This window comes from Physeter macrocephalus, chromosome 14 (genome assembly GCF_002837175.3).
Source record: "Physeter macrocephalus isolate SW-GA chromosome 14, ASM283717v5, whole genome shotgun sequence".
In the NCBI taxonomy this organism is placed as follows: Eukaryota; Metazoa; Chordata; class Mammalia; order Artiodactyla; family Physeteridae; genus Physeter; species Physeter macrocephalus.
The window spans coordinates 48,344,148-48,361,836 of NC_041227.1; the positions used below are offsets into that span (position 1 = coordinate 48,344,148).

The following is a 17,689-nucleotide window of genomic DNA, read 5'->3' on the forward strand; positions in this document are numbered from 1 at the left end:
CCCTGAGCCTGGCTGAGCCTGTCCTGAGTATGGGAACTGCCCTGGGGCAGCAGATGCTGTGAGCTAATGGCCTCTCATGCTTGTCACTGAGGCGAGTAACCACTGGTGGCTGCGCTGACCTCAGGGCCTGGGGCAGGGGGACTGGGGGTGGGAGCATCAGGGCAAGGCCAGGGACGTGCCTTGCCTGGTCCCCCCACCGTCACTCCCTGGTGGAGCACGAGGCATGTTCCCTAAAGGCCAGCGTGGCTGGGGCTGCCCGGGGAGGGCCGGGAGGGGATGGCTGTTTGGATGCGCTGGGCCTGAGCCCTGAGCCCTGTGGGGTGCTGGCTGCCCCTCTGCAGGGAACACCAGCTGGCTGATGAGCCTGGAGAACCCACTCAGTCCCTTCTCCTCGGACATCAATAACACGCCCCTGCAGGAGCTGTCGAATGCCCTAATGGCCGCCGAGCGCTTCAAGGAGCGTCGCGACACAGCCCTGTACAAGTCGCTGTCGGTGCCGGCGGCCGGCTCAGCCAAGCCCCCCCCACCCCCACGCTCTAACACAGGTGAGCGCTGGCCTCTCGCCTACCTGGTGTGCCCTGTCTGATGGCAGATGCGCTTGGGGTGGGGTCCTGAGCCTTCTTGGTGCTGCCAGCCTCAGGCATTGGGAGAAGGCTGGCCGTGGGGGGACACACATCTCCAGAGAGTGGGGACTGCTCCTGCAGGGGCGACCTTCTTCTTTGGAGGCGCGGTACCATGAATCAGTGGGCTCGAGGCCCTGCTCAGCTGGCCCTACTCATGGGGTGGACACGGGCAGGGCCAGGTGAGGCCTTGGTTCTGCACCCTCCTCGGGGTGCCCGCTGCCAAGGTTTCCAGGAGGCCACCGCACTTCTGCTTGGGTTTGGGTCTGGGTTTGGATGCGCCGAGCACACCTGAGCCTGCCTGCGCTCTCGTGGCTCTGCACAGCTGGGCCCGTGCTGCCCTTCAGCCCCCGGCCTTCCCTGTGGCTAGATGACACTTAGAGGCCGAGGACCTCTACTCACGAGAAGAAGGGATGCACTTCTCCCGCCAGATGTCCGCTCAGGCAGCTTGGAGAGCTGGGACCTGTGTGTGCCACACCCGCCCCTCCAGCCGATCGCTGGCCCTCCCGTCTCTCTCTCCAGGCTCTGGGTCTGTGCAGGACTAGTGGTGCCTGTCCTCTCTGCTCGACCTATGCGTAGCCTCTCCTTCTGCTGACTGGGGGCTCACGGTTTCCCTTGCAGTGGCCTCTTTCTCCTCCCTGTACCAGTCCAGTTGCCAAGGAAAGCTGCACAGGAGCATTTCCTGGGCAGGTATTCGTGTGTCTCTTTAAGGAAAGTGGTGTTTGCTGAAGAGCACAACTCTGCCCCCTAGATGCTGACTCATCATCCCTCATCTGCTCACCCCTCCATGATGGCATCTCAGCCTCTCGTCGCCCTCTGGGTGCAGGGCCCTGACTCGCATGAGGATGTCGGTGCCCAATGCGTTTGCTTTACCAGCGGGAACCCCCGCTGTCTTGCGCTTTCATGGCTGAGCTCTGTTCCTGAGCCAGACGGGCCCTCCCAGCCCCTTCTTCAGGCCTGAGGAGGTGACCTTGGGCAACTGAACCCCAGAGGCCGACAGAGGATAGCTTTTGGGGTGCGAGCCTCGCTCTGGGGCTCGGCCGAGCTGCCCCTGACCCGGCCTCTGGTGGTCTGACTGGCTTTGTGAACCCACAGATTGGGACTATCTGCCTTTCATAGTAGGCTGGCCGAGGGCCTTGCAGACCGGCTTCTGGCCCATGGCTCCCAGGCCCCGGCAGGGAAGGTGTGGCCTGCTCGGGGCTCCAGCCGCCTAGGCCCTACTGCATAGGCAGGAGCCAGCTAGGAGCGTGCAGTGGCAGAGGGGCTCTCATGGGCGGCTAATGGACTGCGCGTGTGCGGGGCTGCGTGTGGGTGGTGCTAACTCGGTTGCTGCTTCTCACCCCCCTCGCCCTGGCGCTGGCACAGGAAACGCGGCTTGGGGCCGTCATGCTCTCTCCTAAGTGCGCCTGGCTTGGAGTCGGCCTGGACTCGGAAGGCGAGCCTTCACTCTCCAGGATGGCTCCTGAGCCTGTGTTCCCACACGGGGACTTTCCCACTGCAGTCTTTCGACCGGGGCCAAGCAGGGAGGAGCTCTGGCTTCTCCCCAGTTCCTGAGGGCTGGTGTAGGCATGCCCTCCTCCTGAGCTGAGGCCCCGTCTCAGGCAGGGAGGGGGCTTCCTCATGGGGGTCTGGCCTGCCCTTGCCCACCTGCCGTGCTGAAGGAGCAGAGGTGGCTTTTGTGGACACTGGGGTGGGTGGGTGGGGACTAGAGGAGCCAGATGTCCTCTCATCCTGACCCCTGGGAGCCCATGTAGGAGACACCCTGTGTTAGGGCTCACACCCAGGGTACTCAAGAGTGCCCTCCTCCAGCTGGCTCGATGGGAGGGGGTGGCCCTGCTGGGGGGCCTCTGTGCCCTCTCGTAGGGGAAAAGCTGGTACCCCTGAGGCCACGTGAGCTCCTGGCGGCCGGGCCGGCACCCAGCAGCACCGTGTGTGTCTTTCCAGACTCTGCGGTAGTTCTGGAGGAGGGAAGTCCAGGCGAGGCTAGTTTGCCAGTGGAGCCCCCTGAACTGGAAGACTTTGAGGCAACCCTAGGCACAGACGGGCACTATCGACACGCTGAAGCTTTCAGCAGGGTGAGTGCAGCTGGGGACCAGAGCCAGCCTGAGGGTCCCTGTCGGTGCTTGCCATCTGGACCTCCATGGCCAGGCGGGCCTCTAGACCTCAAGCCCAGCTACTGAGAGGGAGAGGGGGGGTCAGGTGGGAGGCGGGGGCTGAGGTGGGGGTGGGGGCAGGTGCGGGACCTCCACCTTAAGCTTTGTGGCACATCACTGATTTGCTCTGAACTGTAGAAAGTTTTTCCACTGTCCCTCCCCCACCCCATCCCCTTGCCTTTTTTTTTTTTTTTTTTTTTTCGGTACGTGGGCCTCTCACTGTCGGTGCCACACGGGCCCAGCCGCTCCGCGGCATGTGGGATCTTCCCAGACCGGGGCACGAACCTGTGTCCTCTGCATTGGCAGGCGGACTCTCAACCACTGCGCCACCAGGGAAGTCCCCCCTTGCCTTTTTTTATTTAAAAAAAACGGCTAGATGTTCTACCAAGTCCCTGCTGTAAGACAGTGTGGGGTTTTCCAGTGGTCTACCCAGGGATATAGCTTCTCATTGCTGGTATCCTTTAGTCTGTGGGGCTCTTGTCACCTCTGCTGAGCGTGGGGCCCAGGGAGGTGCTTTTGGGGGATGGGGGGACCATCAGTTCGGTGCTGGGTGGCTCCATGGCGTGGGCTGGAGGACGGGTGGGGCCTTGTTGCCTCCAGGTGGGGTCAGTGGTGCCTCTTTTTTTTTTAAGTATATTGAATTTTCATTATTGTCTTTTTTTTTTTTTATTTTTGGCTGTGTTGGGTCTTCGTTGCTGTGCATGGGCTTTTCTCTAGTTGCGGCAAGCAGGGGCTACTCTTCGTTGAGGTGCGCCTTCTGGGTGTAGGGCCCTGACTCTTCTCGATGTGGTGGCTTCTCTTGCTGTGGAGCACGGGCTCTAGGCGCGTGGGCTTCAGTAGTTGTGGCTCGCAGGCTCTAGAGCACAGGCTCAGTAGTTGTGGCGCACGGGCTTAGTTGCTCAGCAGCGTGTGGGATCTTCCTAGATGAGGGCTCGAAACTGTGTATAACCTGCATTAGCAGGCGGATTCTTAGCCACTGCGCCACTAGGGAAGTCCCCTCAGTGGTGCCTCCTGATGAAGATTTTCTTTGGATACGCTCTTTGCAGTCATCTTCGACTTCCAGCCAGGAGGAGAAGTCGTTCCACGCCGAGGAGTTGGCTGCTGGGGGGATCCCCATCGAGCGGGCCGTCTCCTCTGAGGGCTCCCGGCCCTCTGTGGAGCTCGCCTTCCAGCCCTCACAGCCCCTGAGCAAGTCAAGTTCATCGCCTGAACTACAGACGCTGCAGGACATCCTTGGGGACCCTGGGGACAAGGCTGATGTCGGCCGGCTGAGCCCTGAGGCCAAGGCCCGGTCACAGTCAGGGATCCTAGACAGGGAAGGTGCTTCCTGGTCAGCCCCAGGCGAAGAGAGCCAGGGCCAGGGTCCCACCCAGCCTGAGGGTCCCTTGCCTTCCACCTGTCCCCGCTCCCCCAGTGGGCTGCGGCCTCGAGGCTACACTATCTCTGATTCAGCCCCGTCACGCAGGGGCAAGAGGGTGGAGAGGGACGCCTTCAGGAGCAGAGCTGGGACCTCCAATACCGAGAAGGTGCCGGGTATCAACCCCAGGTGAGCCTCATCCTCCTGGTGGGAGTGCCTGGATGTTCCCTGTGGGGACGTGGTGCCTGAGGGGCCCAGGGCAGAGCAGGCTGGGGTACAGGTCTGCACATCCTCTGCCCCGTGGCTGGTCAGAGCCACAGGAGAGGGTAGCTCCTTGGGTGATGAGGCTCGAGCCCTGCTGCTCTCCACATGGGCTGTGACCGTATTGGCTGAGACCCTGGCCCTGGGCGTGTAGCTCCAAGCCCAGCCCCCATCATCGCTCTTTCCCCTGCAGCTTTGTGTTCCTGCAGCTCTACCACTCACCTTTCTTCGGTGATGAGTCCAACAAGCCAATCCTTTTGCCCAATGAGGTAGGCGGGCCCTCTCTCCCCTCAGGGTCCCCCTGGAGCCTGGCTGGGGGTGCACAGTGGGATGATTCCCCAGGGCTGGGCAGTGGGGGCTATAGCCCAGGCTCGTGGAGGGCTACGGCCTCAGGTCCCCACGGCAGCCTGCGGTAACCTGCCTGCGTGAGGAGAGGCCTCTCCTGGACAGGCATTGGGCTGGGGCTTGCTGGGTAGGGCTGGTGGTAGGGGACAGCCTCTGCCCTGGGCTCAGGCAGGGCTCTGTGGCTACAGTCTTTTGAGCGGTCAGTGCAGCTTCTTGACCAGATCCCATCGTATGACACACACAAGATCGCCGTCCTGTACGTGGGAGAAGGCCAGGTGAGGCTGCCAGGCTGGCAGGGGCCAGCCTGCATGCTGGGCAGAGCCGGGCGGCCACCCCACCGGGGGTGGGGTTGGGGGTCTGGGCCCTTGTCCTCCGCAGAGCTTGGTCACTGCAGGGCCGCTGGAGTGTTGGGTGCCCATTGAGCTCCGTGCCAGGGACCCAGGAGTGAGAGTGACAGGTAGTGTGTGAGCACGTGGTGCACGGAGTGGTGAGGACTGAGGAGGAGTAGGAGGTGGCAGGTCCAGGGAGCCTGCGCAGGTGAGAGCGGCACGCTTTTCATGTCGCTGATCCAAGGGAGGTGACATGGAGTGGAGACGTGGAAGAAGTGAGGGAGGCGAGCGCGCATGCAGGTGGGGGCGGCATAGTGCGCTCCAGGGTCGGTGCAGAGGGGAGGGGTGCCGGGCAGGGCGTGGGCGGTGGGGGCAGGAAGCAGTGGGGCTGTGGCGGGAACTCGGACAGCACCCAGTGAGACGGGAGGGCCTCAGGTGGTTCCAAGCGAAGGGTTCAAGTTGACTATACCTGAGTCTCAAAAGCACCCTCTGGCTGACGCTGAGAACTGGCAGAGGTGGGGCAGTGGGCGGAGTGAGAGGCAGTGGGGACAGAGGGGTGCCAGGGCTCTGGGTGTGTTCTGAAGCTAAGCTGGCCCAGTTTAGTGACAGGCTAGTTACGAGAGAGTGGGGGAGCGGGGTGACACACCTGGGCAACGACGGGAATGAAGCTTCCTCGCCCTGAGTCGGGTCGATGGCAGAAGTGGGGCTGTCTACCCAGCCACACCAGTCACCCCGCCCCTGGGTCCCCAGCAGCAACAAGCCCTTGGGGTCCTGAGAGCCAGGGAGGGGCAGCACGTGGCTGGGGGGTGGCCTGAGAGCAGGTGCCACCGTGCCCCACTTGTCTCCCTGCAGAGCAACAGTGAGCTCGCCATCCTGTCCAATGAGCACGGCTCCTACAGGTACACGGAGTTCCTGACGGGGCTGGGCAAGCTCATCGAGCTCAAGGACTGCCAGCCGGACAAGGTGTACCTGGGCGGCCTGGACGTGTGCGGCGAGGACGGCCAGTTCACCTACTGCTGGCATGACGACATCATGCAAGGTGTGTGTCCTCCCCTGCCCGCTCCTCCCGGCTTCTGTGGGCCCTCAGGAGCCTCCGGAGAAACCTAGCCCTCCTCTCAGGGGCACTGAGGGCTGCACCCACTGCCACTTGTCCTGGCCCCCAGCCTCAGCCTGAGGAGCCCTCACTGGCACTCTGCCTGGGTTGGCGCCACCCCGCTCAGCTCTGCTCCGCCCTGCAGCCGTCTTCCACATCGCCACCCTGATGCCCACCAAGGACGTGGACAAGCACCGCTGTGACAAGAAGCGCCACCTGGGCAACGACTTCGTGTCCATTGTCTACAACGACTCTGGCGAGGACTTCAAGCTCGGCACCATCAAAGTGAGCAAGGGGCCCTCAGGGCAGGTGGGCGTGGATCTGGGCCCCAGGCCCCCAGGCTGGAAGCCGCAATCTCTCTGCGTTGAGCAGAGATAGCGAGCTCCACTGGGTCAGCGTTGGTGACATCACGACCCGCTTGTGTACCCCCCTGAGGTGGCGGGCCCCCACCTGGGCCATGTCCTCTTCTGTGATGAGGACAACACCCGTTGGTTTCCTCTTGGAGCCATGCGCTGCTGTGGGTTTTGTGCGACTCTGCTTGGCGGGTACATGGCAGGTGGCGGGTACGCAGCGTTTGCTTGTAACAGCCCTGAGCCCCGTCCGTCCCCCAGTCCATCCCTCATGTCATTGCTCAGTGGTTGGGCTGGGCCTGGTATCACCCCCTTTCCTAGAGGAGGTCGCTGGGGCTCGAGGTCCCGCGGGGAGGAGGCGGGCTGAGTGCAGGTGGCTTGTCACACGGTGGCCACGTGTGGATGAGCTGCAAGGCCAAGTGGGCAGGTGCCTGGCGCAGCCCAGGGTCTGAGGTGCCAGTGCTCAGGGGCGTTGGGATTTATTCTGAGTGCACTGAGCAGCCTTGGAGGAGGTCACTGAACACAGACCTCCTGGGGTTTGGGGCAGAGACTCTGGTAGAGGCAGGAGTGTCTGGGGAGGCTGAAGTGGGCCTCCTGTGTTGTAGAGCTGTTGGGGGGGCGGGGGGAGGGCGACGGCGGATGCACACACACTCATGGATGGGAGGAAACCTCGGAGGGGCCTGAGGTGTGGGTGCGCTCCGTGTGCCATCCTGGGCAGCCCAGGAACTTGCAGAGCTCCACATGCTGCTCTCAGCCTATAGTGAGGCAGGTGTCTGCTGGGCAGCATAGAAGCCCTGGTAGGTGTGGAGGGATTGGGAGCTGTGTGCCCGTTTGGCTTATGCAGGCTGTAGGTGAGGCAGTAGGGGGTGACAGGGTGGTGGCCCCCAGGCCAGGTGAGGAGGAAGTGTGGGTGTGCAGGTGGCGGCTACACGTGCTGAGTTAGCGTCTAACCAACGAGCTCGCTGCCCTCCTGGGCTAAGTGTGGGGTGGCAGAAAGTGGCCCTCGGTGCTGGGGTGACCCCTGCTCTTGTCCGGGCAGGGCCAGTTCAACTTTGTCCACGTAATCATCACCCCACTGGACTATGAGTGCAACCTGGTGTCGCTGCAGTGCAGGAAAGGTGAGGCGCGGGGCCAGGTGGGGAGGCACCCGGGGCTCTGAGCCCCACGTGAGTGCCGTGTCTCCCCAGACATGGAGGGCCTCGTGGACACCAGCATGGCCAAGATCGTGTCCGACCGAAACCTGCCCTTCGTGGCCCGTCAGATGGCCTTGCACGCAAATGTGAGCAGAGGTGGCCCCCGGGAGGTGGGTGGGGTGCCACCTGTGCAGGGCTCACTGTTCCGCCCCACCCCCAGATGGCCTCGCAGGTGCACCACAGCCGCTCCAACCCCACCGACACCTATCCCTCCAAGTGGATTGCCAGGCTCCGCCACATCAAGCGGCTCCGCCACCGGGTAGGGAGGCTGGGCCGTGGGCGCTGGGGGTGGGGGCGCTCCCTCAGACGTGACAGCCGACTGGGGGTGCCGGTACCCAGCCTGGGGAGCGTGTGTCACCCCTTCTGGACTTGCTGCCGAAGCTCCCTCTCCCTCAGATCCGTGAGGAAGCCCACTACTCAAACGCCAGCCTGCCCCTGATGCAGACTCACCCTCCTGGCCATGCCAAGGCCCCCACGCAGGCCCCAGTTGAGCCCACGCCCACCTACGAGACAGGCCAGCGGAAGCGCCTCGTCTCCTCCGTGGATGACTTCACTGAGTTCGTGTGAGGCTGCACGGGGGCTGGTGACCGGTCCCGTTGGGACTTCTCTGAGATGCTGAGCATGTGCCTGGGCTCCCCCAGCCATCACCTGAGCAGCCATGCTGCCAGACTTTCCCTGCCCCCATGAGGCACCCTGGGTGGTATTTATTTGTGCAAATAAAGTGCTGGTGTGGCCCAGGCCTGTGCACTTGGATACAGACACCGGAGTGGACACAGACACTGGAATAGTCAGTCAACTCATTTATTTGACTTCGTCTGTTGGGTGGGATCAAGGCTGTAGCTTTGGCCATGCCCACTGGAGTGGGGAGGGGGCCTGCCAGGCTGCTGTTGGGGCCTTGCCCTCAAGAAAGCCTCACACGTGCACTGTCATGCTCACCTCCCCTGGCCCGGGAGCCAGCCCCCGGGGAGAGATCTTTCCCCCTACCCACCCTAGGGCCCCGTGCTATGCACTGGTGCTGCCCCTCACCCAGACCCACCAGCAGGCCTAGGCAGGGGAGGAGAATAAGGCCATGGTGGTGACAAGAATGGCCTGGGATGGTTGCACCCCTCCAACTACCCTCTCTGCCCAGCACCTGCCCAGGGCCAGAATGGGAGCCGAGAAGTGGCTGTTGCTTCCCCAGCCACGTGGGCAGGTGTCTGGGGAGGGAGGCCAGCTCTGCAGTCCCAGCTCCCCCTCAAGGTGGGTGACAGTGGGCACAGGCTGTTTCAGCCACCAGGCTCCTTGGCCCTATTGAAAAATAAAGCGACGTACAAAAATATATACATTTTAACCCCACATAAATTACTGACAGACAATAGACACACAGCGGCAGCTGGAGGTGAATGCACTCAGCAGGGGGACAGAGGAGGTAATAATTTAGGGGGGAGGATGATAGGAGGTGCAGGTTCCATCCCCCATAGCCTGGATCCTTAGCAAGGGGGAGATGTCTGCCCAGGAGGTGGGGCCGGGCACAGCCCGCTGTACCTGAGGACTCGGGAAATAAATTAGCATCTCAGAGGCCGGGCACTCAGTCCAATACTGTTGTGTCCTCCCACAGGGAACTGGGGAGGGGACCCTGGGTCCTAGCTGGCCACGCGGCCTCTTTAAAGTGCTGAAGCCCACAGAGAGAGACAGACAAGTGCTGCCTGCTCTCTGGGGGACCTGCGTGCAGCTGTTCTGCCTGGCCTGAAACCTCGAGGGTGGCAGAAGGTAATAATACTGAGCGGTGTCTGCTCTGGCTCTGAGGGGCCAGAGTGAAGCCACAGGCCCACCCCAGAGAAGAGGCATGAGCCCAGATCCCCTGGGGCTAAGTGCTGCTGGGGTGGATCTTGTTCTTGGCCCGCAGGGATGCCCTGCTGGGGCCTGTAGCCAAGCCAACGCCTCCACTGACCCGGACAAGGCGGCTGGGCAGGACTGGCCTCAGGCCTGGAGAGGGGCTAGGGGGAGGGGAGGCTGTGGGCCCGCTGCTCCTGCGGCCATGCAGGCTCTGCAGCTGCTGCTCCAACTGGTAGACGTCCTCCGTGGCCTGGTTGAGTCGGTCAAACTGGGCAAGTAGGGCCTCAAACACGGCTTGGAGACGGGAGGGCTCGGGCTCGGGCTCCCCTCGGGGCCCCGGCCGGCCCAAGCCCACGCTCAGCCCATCCAGCTGGCTGGAGGAGGTGGAGGGGCGGGAGGCATCGGAGCCTCCGCTGGGTGGGGGCACATCCGGAGAAGACTTGGAGCCCCTGGATGAGCGGGAGGGCAGGGGCTCCATCCCTTCAAAGCGGACTTTGTGGCGGAACTGGGGGCGGCACAGGGGCTCGGTCAGTCCGGCTGCGCCCTGGGCTCAGCTGGGCCCAGGGTGCGTCCCTCTCCCCCCCACTGGGCCGTACCCACCTCCTTGACTTTGCTGAAGCCCATCCAGAGGCGCAGCCGGCGCAAGAACAGTTCCACCATCTCGTAGTCCTGCGGCTCCCAAGCTGGGCGGTACAGCTCCCCACGCAGAGTGTGGTACCGCCACCGCAGGAGGACTGCCCCCAGCCTCAGAGCACCCCACAGCCGCAGGGCCCAAAGCCCCGTGCACAGCACAGGGGACAGGCGCCAGGACCCCGCAGGGCACAGGGCAGGACCCCCAGCCCCGGGACACAGCACCAGGAGGGCCCGGGCAGCGCTCCGAAGTGAGTCCACGCAGGAGGAGACCAACTGTGGGAAAGGTAGCATGAGTGAGGCGCTGCCTGGGCTAAGCCACCCTTCTCCGATGGCCCCACTGGCACCTACCAGGACAGCCAGTTGCGCGTAGGCCACGGCGAGCACCACCAGGCCTAAGGCCGCCCCCACAAGCTCTGGCAGGGCCCGGAACAGCGTCTTGCCGAAAACCGACCACTGGCGCACAAACCGCAGCTGCTGGGCAGCCTGTGGACAGAGGGCGTCAGCCGACCGACCCCGCCAACGCCGGCCCGCCCCGGCACACCGGCCCAACCCTCACCTTGACCAAAAGCAGGAAGAGCAACGAGGCGGTCAGGCCACGAGCCACGGCGCTGAGCTGTGCCACCTGCTCGAAGCTGGTAAAGCGGCGCGGGCGGCCGCGCAGGAAGCGGGTCCACTGTCGGTCAGCGGCGCCCAGCTGGGCCAGGCGCACCAGCGCTGCGGCCGCCGTCAGCGACACCAGCAGCCACCGCGTCCAGGTCCCAGGCCGCGTGGCGCGCGCACGCCCCTCCCTGCGCCAGGCGCGCACCTCAGCCGCGGAGAAGTACACAGCGAACAACAGCAGGCTCACCTGTGGGGGCGGGGCCGGGGCGGGGTCAGGGCCGGGGCGGGGCCATCCGGGGCCGGGGCGGGGCCGGGGCGGGGCCTACCGAGGTGAGCAGCGGCAGCGAGAGACCGGCGCTAAGGCGCCGCAGCGCAAACGGGCGGACGCTGAGCGCCGCTACGGCGTGTCCGGCCACCGGGAACTCCAGGCGCAGCGTGACGGCGGCGTGCAGCCCCACCGCCGGGCTGTAGTGCGTGAGCTCCACGAACACTGCACGGCTCCTGCGCGGAGGGCCCGGAGTCAGACGGCGTGGGAAGGAAGGGGACGCGCCAGAAGAAGCCGATGCGCTCGCAGAAGAGGCTTGGGGGCAGGTGTTGAGGGGAGGGTGAGGCGTGCACCGGGGAGGCCGCGGGGCTGCAGGCGGGCTCTCTGGGCTCCTTCAGGGGATGATCGGAAGCAGCGAAGCTGGGCGTGGGAGTGAGCCGGACCGCAGATGTGACGGATGTGCACAGTGGGCGGGGGTCGGGAGGGGGCTGAGGGCAGGGCGCCCACCTGTTGTCGATCCAGTTGTGCAGCTGCAGGAAGCCCAGCTGCGCGCGGCTCTCTTCCAGGCTGGGCCCCAGCTCTTGCACGTAGCCCCCGCTGTCATACACGGCGCAGGAGCCCCAGTACCAGACACTGCCAGGGAGGAGGACAGTGCCAGAGCCGGCGCCATGCAGAACCTGGGAGTGGGCTGGAACGAGGGGCTCCTCTGGGGAACTCCCCCTGTCCCCTGGGCACCCTGACCTGCCCTCCGTGCTCACCCCAGCAGGTCTGGCGCCGAGTAGGCCCACATCTCAGAGCCGTTGTGGGCAGCACTCCCCCAGCCAATGCCGTAGTCGCTGGTGCTGAAGCCACCTGAGGCTGCTAAGCACGTAGGGGACCCTGAGCCAGGTGGGTCCGGGCAGAGCGCTGAAAGCAGAGGGCTGGGGAATGAGCCCGGCCAAACCAGGAGCACTGACTGTTCACCAGCCTCCTAGGCTGAGCTCTATGGGATCTCACCGAACCCTCCCAGCAACCCAGAAGATAGATGTCACTGTCTCACCTACACATCGAGAAACTGAGGCAGGGAGGTCACCCAGCTAAGGGAGTTGGAACCAGACCCTGGCCAAAGGCTTCTCTTTTGAAAAAAGGAAGGGTAAGTGCCAGGGTGCCCCTCCCCAGCTCACCTTCCTGTAGCCGCACCTGCCGCAGTCGTGGGGGCCCCAGCTCTGGTCTGGACGGGTTCCCGTGGATGTAGGGGAGCAGCACGTGGGACATCCACAGCCAGAACTCATCAGACCTGACCACACCAGACAGAGTCACATGCTCCATCCTTCAGCTTCCAGTGCCCACCAGGGGTCAGAGGCCCAGACAGCATTGCTACTGCAGCCCCGACCCAGCCAGGGGGAGGCGGCCAGTGCTACCCCAGGGGACGAGGCACAACCTGGTTCCTCAGCATGGGCTTCCTGACACTCAGGAGCCAATAACACTATTGTGGGGCTGTCCTGGGCACGTAGGGTGTTGAGCAGTATCTGTGGTCTCTACCCATTGTCAGCAACACCCACTCCAGTTCTGACAACCAAAAATGTATCGAGGTGCTTCCCAATATCCCCTAGGGGCTGGGGTGGACCAAGGGCGGGATCAAGGTGGACCCTGGTCAGCATCAGCACCACCCTGGCCGAGAAGACAGACCTGTGTGTGCATATGGGGGCGTCCATACCTGGTGATGGCCAGGAAGGCCTGGCTGTCCAGCTCCTGCTTGATGGCACTCTGCAGGCGGTAGGCATGGTCGTGGCACGAGGTATCCCCATAGTTGGCCAGCAGCGTCACCAGCAGGAAGAACATGTATACCAGAAGGCCCTGGGGGGCAGGGATGACCTGGAATCAGCCGAACCCAGCCTGCCCCCACCCCACCCGTGACAGAGCAGGGCTTCCGGACGCTGGGCAGCAAAGTGCCCACAGCCAGGGGGCCTTGTGCCAAGAGCCAGGCCTGGGGGCAGACATGGTCCGTGAAGGCCAAGGAGCCGCACCAGGGCCCAGTGAGGCCAGGAAGGAGCAGCCACTTGAGTTGGGCAGGAGGATGGGCCAAGGGGTGATGGGAGGGAGTTGGGGCGGGAGCTGCAGAGCCCTACACCACCTGCTAAAGGGCCTTTGGTGGTCAGAAAGAGGGTGCAGGTGAGGTTTTTGAGAAAGGCAGGACCTCCTGGAAGATGCTGCCCTGGCCAGGAGGCCAGAGAGCGAGGGCAGGCGCTGGCTGTGTGGCCTGAGCTCACCCTCAGCATCCTGTGCAGCCTCTTGACCTTTCGGGCTTCCTCCTTTGCCAGGAAGAGCGCAAAGCCATGGGGCGGCCGCACACGGGGCACACGCTCGCTCACGGGCGTCACAGCCGGGCTTTCCACCAGGGTATCATCCTCATCAGGGTGCAGCCGCTTGGCCACCAGCGAGAAATACAGAGCTTCCAGCAGGACCTGGACCAGGGCTGGCATCAGAGGGGCCCATGGGTGCCAGAGGCTGGCAGCCTGGCCCCCCTGCATCCCACTTACCTTGAGTGGCTCCCAGCAGAGGAATGAAGCCAGGAAGCTGGAGCTGCTTGAGAGGAGCCACATGACAGACACGCTGGGGGGGAAGCCAGCGCCGACCCACCCTGACACCCCCACGGCCACGGCCACCAGGAGCAGGCTGAGCCCGTGGGCCAGGGGCGCACACCAGGCCGGCAGCAGTCGCTTCCGCAGACCCTCCACCAGCCCTGGGGAGGCAGACACAGACAGGTCACCAACAGCGCAGAGGAAGGGGTGGGGAGGGCCAACCTGGGGACTCGGGAGAGCACCTGTCCTGGACAGCTCTGCCGGCTGGGGCTGCTCCCACGTCAGGCTCGGGCTGGGTAGCCCCCTCTCCCCTGGCAGCATCAGCGTCTGATTCCTCTCACCAGGGGCGCTGCACCTGAGGCACAGGCAGAGGGGAGCAGCCAGCACTCACCTGTCGGCCCACACATGCCGCCCAAGGCACGGCTAGCCCACCTCTCTGGGCCCATTCATTCCCTTCTCCTGGTCCATGGAGAGAGAGCACACTGCCCCAAGCCAGGTGGAGATGGTGCTGGAGGCCAGAACACCACTGGTCACTCTGGGGAGGGGCCAGGTCACCTCCTCCGGGACCCGGTCCTCGCCTCACATCGCTGTGACCTGTTGCCCCTCCGTCCTGCCACTGCTCCAGCAGCCATCGCCCCCCAGAGCGCCACCATCTGGCCTCCAGCCTTGTCCCCCAGCCTGATCTCTGTGCCAGCAAACCAGGCCTCCCTGCACGCGAAAACCAAGACTGGCTTCTGGACAAGGAAACGTACATGTGTTCACATGCCGAGCTGCCTGTCTCTCCCAGCGCCGCCCGACCTGACCTTCCAGGCTCCAGAGCTGCTACAGAGAGAGGGCAGCTACGGGAGCCGGAGCAGAGAGGAGAGAAGGGGGAGAAAGAAAAGAGGGAAGCAAGACGGTGACAGCCATGAACTGGGGACAAAGTGCACACACTTGGCGGGTCCGCACAGCTGTGCCCTGAAGAGAATGGGCCTCCAGACATGCCTGCTGCTGAGTGGCGGCAAACCTTTCTGGTTTTGTGCAACTCCCAGGGAATAAAAGGTGTTATGGCTTCTGGAGGTGGGACAGCACAGAGAGAACAGACATGAATACACAGAACACACTTTTTTCCTGAAATGGACTTTTCTGATTATAAAAGTAGCATAAACTATTTGTAGAAAATAGATTTCCATCATGCAAGAACAGTAGTGTTAATAGTTATTTCTAGTCCTTTTCCTCTACGTGTTTATATTTTACAGGCAGATAGAAACAAGTTGTATCAGGATCAGTGGTTCAGCTAGAATACATAGTTTGACATTTGACTCTAAGCTGCAGGAGAGCAAAAGCTATGTCTGATTGGGTTCTCTGATTCCTTCGGTCACAACCAGCATGACATCCCCTAACTAGATGCCAGGCCCTGCTCTATGCACTGAGAGACAAGAGCACAGTCCGTGTGCATGTCATGTGCACGTGCTGGTGGGGGAAGCAGACAGAAAGCATGAGTGAAGCAGGGAAGGACATGGAGACAGAGGCCTGTTTCTGCCCTGCACGAGCACGCGCCCACGTTCCCGTGCCTTTTACATTATTTACACAGGGCAGGAGGGAAGGATCTGATCAGGAAGCATCTGAGAGGAGACCTGAAGGGAGTAGAACGTGAGGCTCCTGTCTTGGGAAGAACCCTCCAGGCAGAGGGAGCAGCAAATATAAAAGATGAGGACAGAAGAGCAAGGGAAGCCATAGTCAAAGGAAGTGGGCGACGGAGGTGGCAGGAGAGGGACAGGGATGGGGTGGGGCCAGATCAGGTGTGGTTGGGGGAGCATCGTGAGGACTGTGCCCAGTTGCAGCAGGCCACCTGCGGATGGCCCCAGTGATGCTTTCCTCCTAACCAAGAGGATACTGTGGAAATGATCATGTGTGAATAAGCGGCTGGGCCACAAAGGACACTATGGCTTCTACCTCGTTCTTCTGGACCACTCACTTTGGTCGCCATGTTGTGAGGACGCTCAAGCAGCCCAGTGCTGAGGTCCAGATGGGGAAGAGCTGAGCTCTCCCACCAACAGCCCATACCAATGTGCCCCCCTCCCCACCCCAGGAGGGCAGTGGCAGGGTCTGCTGCAGGGAGAAGGAAGGTGAGCTGTAAGGGAGGAACAGGACTCTGCTGAGTCAGCCCCGGAATGGTCCAGGCAGAGGATGATGTTTGGATGGAAGGTGCAAGGGCAGGTGGAGAGGAGGTCAGATTCCAAATCTGGAAAGTAGCAGACAGAATCTGTTAAAGGCTCGTGTGAGGAAGTACTTGAAAAGAGAGGAGTCGAGAATGAATCCAAGAGTTTTGTCTTGGTCAGTCCAAGAGTACACCTGCCCTTTCCTGAGACATCTCGTGTTGCTGTGCGAGTCTGTGCTGCCCTGGACACTCATGCGGAGAAGTTGCTTACTGGCAAGTGGATGTCTGGACCTGGGTGTCAGGGAGGGCTCTGGGCTTGAGATGGTGGGGTGGTCAGCTGCTAATTACTACCAGGGCTTCCTCATAGCATAGGTTTCCAAACTGATTGGCAATTCCTTCATTAAAATTCCATCATGGCATGGTTATCTGTCTTTGTTAAATGAATTGAGAAGCTTTACCTTTTTCTCTGTGTTCTGGGAAAGTTCATATATCTCAGTAATTTTTGGTTGCTTGAAAATTAGAAGAGTTAAAAGGAATGGAAATACGGATATTAAAATAGATACAGATGAGGAAAGAGGTATGAGGTAATTCTATGTGAATCTTTGTTACTAAATTGGAAACCAGCCAAGAAGTTGAGACATTCTTAAAAACATTAAAACTGAAGGGAATTCCCTGGTGGTCCAGTGGTTAGGACTTGGCACTTTCACTGCCAGGGCCCAGGTTCAATCCCTGGTCAGAGAACTAAGATCCCACAAGCCGCACCGTGCGGCCAAAAAAAAAGAAAAGAAAAACCATGAAATTGAAATAGTGTCGAAAGGAAAAACATTAGCTATTTAAAAGCCTGCAACGACCCCACATCACGGCAGGTCCTGCCAGCCTCACACTGGTGGCCTTTTGTTACTCAAACATCCCTCCCTCCTGCCACCCTAAAGGGAACACTGGCTGGGCCCTGGTGACCCCACGAGGTCTTTCAACAGATGAGGGACTCAGAGGCCTAACAACTTCGCCCCAGCCCCGCGCTGGCTAGACAGCACGAGGGCAGGCCCAGACAGGGAGCAGGGTTAACTTGGCTGGGCTCCCTGCTGCCCCCCACCCCCAGGAGCTGGGCACTCACACGCCAGTGAGCAGGTCCGTTTCTCCTTGAGTGTCCTGGGTAGGGGCCAGGCTGCCAGCCCCTTCAGCCAGGATCTGCCGGATCAGGTCTTCATCTGGAGGGAGCAAAATGTGTCAGTCCTGGAGCCTTCCTGGGGGGAGCTGGGGGACACCACCCTCCCCACCCCTGCTCACCCACCTGAAGCTGAGAAGTATTTGGCAGGTGAGGAGGGGCTGACCAGGGAGAGACTGTCATCCTCTGGGCCCGGCGTGCGGCCCATCCGGCCCCGGGCCAGCCGCTGCAGGGTGCTGCCCATGAGGGACGGGTCACTCAGCAAGTCTGGCCAACTGAGGGTGCCTTCGCTGGATGGCCAGCACACCAGGCTGCAGGCGACAGGTCAGCAAGGGGAGCCCGGGGGACGCGTCTGCACACATGCCCAACCCAAGTCCCATCACACATGGACATGCAGGGCTGCTGAGCAAACACTCCCGGGACAGCCCCACGACACACAGACGAGGACACGTGATGCGGCACATGCGAGGCTCAGCTGACCTACAGGAGAAACAGCTCACGTTTTCTCTAGGGACCCCCACCTTTTAGAATCCTCCACAAATAAGTCGTGTTTCATTTGTCCAGCAAAGGCCTGTTAAGAAGCACAGAGGAAACATGATTCCAGGCTGCCCAGAACATGACCCAATCCAGGCAGGCCCTGGGGAGCCCGCACCTCAGCGCCGAGTCCCGGGAAGGCAAGTACGGAGCTGTCCAGCACAGATGAGTCCAGGCAGCTGTCCATGTCCAGCGCCTGCGGCCCTGCTGGCGTGGGGCTCGGGCCCCCAGCCACCTGCAGGAGAGGCAGGCGATCAGTGGGACGCAGCTTGGCC

The 17,689-nt window shown here is 62.1% G+C and overlaps 2 protein-coding genes and 1 non-coding gene across 18 annotated transcripts in view; 2 read left to right on the plus strand and 1 right to left on the minus strand.

The window, feature by feature from the left end:
* The window catches only part of TSC2 (TSC complex subunit 2), a 37,643-nt gene extending 29,158 nt beyond the window's left edge, over window positions 1-8,485 (plus strand). For 8 of the 16 annotated variants that reach the window (XM_024123451.2, XM_055090952.1, XM_024123456.2 and 5 more), the window contains 11 exons: window positions 342-545; window positions 2,565-2,695; window positions 3,820-4,319; window positions 4,585-4,660; window positions 4,925-5,011; window positions 5,918-6,104; window positions 6,304-6,443; window positions 7,548-7,626; window positions 7,696-7,787; window positions 7,862-7,960; window positions 8,098-8,484. In XM_024123451.2, the coding sequence (XP_023979219.1) occupies window positions 342-545; window positions 2,565-2,695; window positions 3,820-4,319; window positions 4,585-4,660; window positions 4,925-5,011; window positions 5,918-6,104; window positions 6,304-6,443; window positions 7,548-7,626; window positions 7,696-7,787; window positions 7,862-7,960; window positions 8,098-8,268 (1,766 nt within the window). In that variant the 3' untranslated portion in view covers window positions 8,269-8,484. Of the gene's footprint in view, window positions 1-341; window positions 546-1,241; window positions 1,311-2,564; window positions 2,696-3,819; window positions 4,320-4,584; window positions 4,661-4,924; window positions 5,012-5,917; window positions 6,105-6,303; window positions 6,444-7,547; window positions 7,627-7,695; window positions 7,788-7,861; window positions 7,961-8,097 lie in introns of all 16 variants that reach the window. The other 8 variants (XM_028497983.1, XM_028497984.1, XM_028497982.1 and 5 more) reach the window with 2 other exon arrangements.
* A 3-nt stretch (window positions 8,486-8,488) lies between these two features.
* On the minus strand, window positions 8,489-17,645 carry PKD1 (polycystin 1, transient receptor potential channel interacting). The gene is made up of 16 exons (XM_028497987.1): window positions 17,533-17,645; window positions 17,402-17,451; window positions 17,007-17,191; window positions 16,830-16,923; window positions 13,818-13,930; window positions 13,534-13,736; window positions 13,264-13,458; window positions 12,711-12,850; window positions 12,178-12,290; window positions 11,773-11,920; window positions 11,522-11,647; window positions 11,076-11,250; window positions 10,706-10,996; window positions 10,498-10,632; window positions 10,117-10,422; window positions 8,489-10,021 (listed from the first exon to the last, which is right to left on the minus strand). The coding sequence occupies exons 1-16, from the start codon at window positions 17,599-17,601 to the stop codon at window positions 9,548-9,550; spliced, it is 2,817 nt and encodes a 938-aa protein (XP_028353788.1). The 5' UTR covers window positions 17,602-17,645; the 3' UTR covers window positions 8,489-9,547.
* On the plus strand, window positions 16,385-16,456 carry TRNAE-UUC (transfer RNA glutamic acid (anticodon UUC)). Its single transcript has one exon. It is a non-coding gene; the product is annotated as a tRNA-Glu (tRNA).
* Window positions 17,646-17,689: the final 44 nt, after the last annotated feature.